The 3,830-nt window shown below is 37.7% G+C and overlaps 1 protein-coding gene across 1 annotated transcript in view; it reads right to left on the reverse strand.

Annotated features, from left to right (window-relative positions):
- Nucleotides 1-3,830, reverse strand: part of LOC105534213 (zinc finger protein 273-like) — a 23,895-nt gene that overhangs the window by 8,223 nt on the left and 11,842 nt on the right. Inside the window, exons 4-5 of the mRNA XM_011972900.1 lie at nt 2,600-2,725; nt 1,716-1,811 (exon numbers count right to left, since the gene is read on the reverse strand). Of these exons, the coding sequence (XP_011828290.1) occupies nt 1,716-1,811; nt 2,600-2,725 (222 nt within the window). The remainder of the gene's footprint in view (nt 1-1,715; nt 1,812-2,599; nt 2,726-3,830) is intronic.

The following is a 3,830-nucleotide window of genomic DNA, read 5'->3' on the forward strand; positions in this document are numbered from 1 at the left end:
AAAAAAAAAAAAAAAAAAAGGAAAATTTTATATATGTGTATATATATATAGGGGTGTGTGTGTGTATATATATATTTATATGGTACTTAGAAATAAAAAATAACAATTCTCTTATAAAAAATATAGGGGAAAGACATGAAATTGGTCTTGGCACCATTTTCTTAGATATGACATTAAATGCATGAACAACAGAAAAAAGAAAATAGAAATTTAACCACACCATACTTCAATATTTCTGCATATCAAAAAAAAAAAAAAATTCAAGAGTGACAATGTCTCTCTTCAAAGGAAATTGGTAAAATATTTGCAAACTGGTAAAACTATTTGCAAATCACATGTGATTGGCCCGAAGTGGTGGCTTGCACCTGTAATCCCAGTACTTTGGGAGGTCTAGGCAGGTGATTCACCTGAGATCAGGAGTTCGAAACCAGCCTGACCAACATAATGAAACCCTGTCTCTAAAAATACAAAAAACAGCTGGGTGTGGTGGCTCTTCCCTATAATCCCAGCTGTGGGGAAGCTGAGACAGGAGAATCACTTGAACCCAGGAGGCAGAGGTTGCAATGAGCCGAGATCGCGCAATTGCACTCCAGCTTGGGCGACAAATGCAAAACTCAATCTCAATTAAAAAAAAAAAAACAAAAAAACAAGCACAGTGGCTCACACCTGTAATCCCAGCACTTTGGGAGGCCAAGGTGGGCAAATCGCCTGATGTCAGGAGTTCAAGACTAGCCTGGCCTACATGGTGAAACCCTGTCTCTAAAAATTAGCTGGGCATGGTGGCACATGCCTGTACTCCCAGCTACTCGGGAGGCGGAGGCAGGAGAATCGCTTGAACCTAGGAGGCGGAGGTAGCAGTAAGCCCAGATCGTGCCATTGCACTCCAGCCTGGGCAACAAGAGCAAAACTCCATCTCAAAAAAAAAAACAAAAAAAAAACAACTCCAGTGGTATATTTTATATAGTAATGTAAAACACAATCCTAAAATTTACATGAAACTTCAACAAACTTTGAATAGCCAAAGCAATCTTGACAAAAAAGAACCGGGAGGATGTCATACTTAACAATCCCAAACTGTATTTCAAGACTATACTAATAAAAACAGGATGAATTATGCAGAAAAATGAAAAAACAAATGGAACAGAAACCACTACTCTCACATATTTTAAACATGGTAAAACAAGAGAACTTAAAAAATAGTTTAACATAGGTTTTTTTATTGTTTTTTTTTTTTTAACTTTGAGACGGACTTTCTCTCTTCTCACACAAGCTGAAGTGCAATGGCATGACACCGGCTCACTGAAACCTCTGCTTCCTTAATTCAAGTGATTCTCCTGCCTCAGCCTTCCGAATAGCAGGGATTACACCGAATAGCAGGCGTGCACCACCACGACCAGGAAATTTTTACATTTTTAGTAGAGAACGAGTTTCACCATGTTGGCCAGGCTGGTCTCGAACTCCTGACCTCAGGTGATCCACCCGCCTTGGCCTCCCAAAGTGCTGGATCTACTGGCGTGAGACATTTGCCCGGCCTAACACAGAGTTTTATAAAATTATGCAGATATTTATGGTTCCCCTGAAAATATGAAAATATAGATTTTCTTGAAACTATTTTCTTTGGAACACAGCTTCCCAAAATCTATTTTAAGGACTGGTTTTCTCCTTAACCTTTGGACCTCTCATCTGTGTTGTCCATTGTGTTCACTCTCACCTACCTGGGGGTTTGGCTACCATCTTGTGTCTTTTCATATTCCAGGGCTCTTTTCCTTGCTCCAGACAGGTGATCAAATCTGGCTTAGGGACACCAATACCTGTTTTATTAAAAATAAGTAACATGAATGTTGCTCATATTCTTCAAATAATGTGCTCAGTAAAGAGAACGTAATGGAATATTCTAGTATATTAACCCCAAAACACGAATTTATAACAGTAACTTCTAAATATTTAGAAAATGGGCTGGGCACGGTGACTCATGCCTGTAATCCCAGCACTTTGGGAGGCGGAGGAGGGTGGATCACTTGAGGTCAGAAGTTCGAGACCAGCCTGGCCAACACGGTGAAACCTCTTCTCTACTAAAAATACAAAACTTAGCTGGGCTTGGTGGCACAAGCCTGTAGTACCAGTGACTCAGAAAGCTGAGGCTGAAGAATCTCTTGAACTCGGGAGGTTCAAGTGAGCCAAAATCGCGCCATTATACTCCAGCCTGGGCAACAGCAACACTCCCTCTCATAAATAAATAAATAAATAAATAAATAATAGTTTAACTACTCACTACGAATGAATCAAAAGCTGGTGTCGACAATTACATGTTAAGACGTGGGCAACAATATTTTATGTCACTAAATTTTGAAATTGTCACTAATGTAGAATAAAAAATACAGGTCTGCTCAGGAATGTGGAAAGTTCAGATCAAGGTGAACTTCAAGATGTTTATCTTAAAGAAATCCTTTTCTACACTGACAAATTCCCAAGATTTTCTTCAAAACACTGATGTGAAACTCATTTATGCAAAGCATCAATTACCAAAAAACATTCTACAAAAACAACAAAAAAGAAAAATTTAGAGTATCTTAGAATTGTGTATTGAAGTTATTCTCACCCAGGAAGACCAGGTTTCTGTAGTTCTCTAACATCACATCCCTATATAAATTCTGCTGTGCAGTGTCCAGGAATTGCCACTCTTCTGGAGAAAATTTTATTACCACATCCATGAATGTCAATGGTCCTTGAAAAACACACATACACACACACATCAGGTGGCCAAGCGCAGAATTTTTAATTTGACTAAAGGTGAAATGAGAGTAAAGAGAACAGGTTCTGACTTATAGGAATGACTAAATCATCCGATAAATTTTTTTTTTCTTTTTTAAGACAGAGTCTTGCACTTGTTGCCCAGGCTGGAGTGCAATGGTGCAATTTCAGCTCACTGCAACCTCTGCCTCCTGGGTTCAAGCGATTCTCTTGCCTCAGCCTCACAAGTAGCTGGGATTACAGACACCCGCCACCATGCCCAGCTAATTTTTGTAATTTTAGTAGAGACGGGGTTTCACCATATTGGTCAGGCTGGTCTCGAACTCCTGACCTCAGGTGATCCATGCACCGCGGCCTCCCAAAGTGCTGGGATTACAGGCGTGAGCCACCACGCCTTGTTGAAAATAATTTTCAACACAGAAATACTCTCTTATGTATTCTCTAACTCTGAAAAAAGTGGAATAAGATCCACAACATCAGTGTATATATGATACTTTTCTGGATAATAAAGTATAAAACGAAAGCATGTATAAAAAAAGTATAAAAATAAATAAAGTATAAAATTAAGGCATGTATTCTGGATAATAAAGTATAAAATTATAAAAAAGTATAAAAGCATTAAAGTAAAAAATTAAGCCTGTATGTTTTTGAGTGTGATGTTAACATCCTAGACAATGAGTTCTGTGTATTTTTGAGATAAAAAAGACATGTTGAGTTAGAAGGTACTTATCAAATTTTAATGTGTACAATAGACTGGAGATCTTGTAATGGAGATTATTTTTTCTAGAACATCTGGAATAAAGTCTGAGCTTCTGAATTTCTAACAAGCTCACCAGTAATGCCAATGATTTTGGCCTAAGAAGAATATTTTATCAAACATTCAGTATGTTGAAGAACCTGTGTTTTTCCCAGTTTTTCTGGACTACAAAAGAAGATGAAAGTCTTTATTTTCCAAGGACAGATATATGCAAAAAACCCTAAGAAAGAAGAGCACCTGACAGATTAAATTTGATAGTTTATACACACCAGCTGCATAAAGATACTTAATAATGAAGAGACTCAAAAAAAAAAAAAAAAAA

This window comes from Mandrillus leucophaeus, unplaced genomic scaffold (assembly GCF_000951045.1).
Source record: "Mandrillus leucophaeus isolate KB7577 unplaced genomic scaffold, Mleu.le_1.0 Scaffold1316, whole genome shotgun sequence".
In the NCBI taxonomy this organism is placed as follows: domain Eukaryota; kingdom Metazoa; phylum Chordata; class Mammalia; order Primates; family Cercopithecidae; genus Mandrillus; species Mandrillus leucophaeus.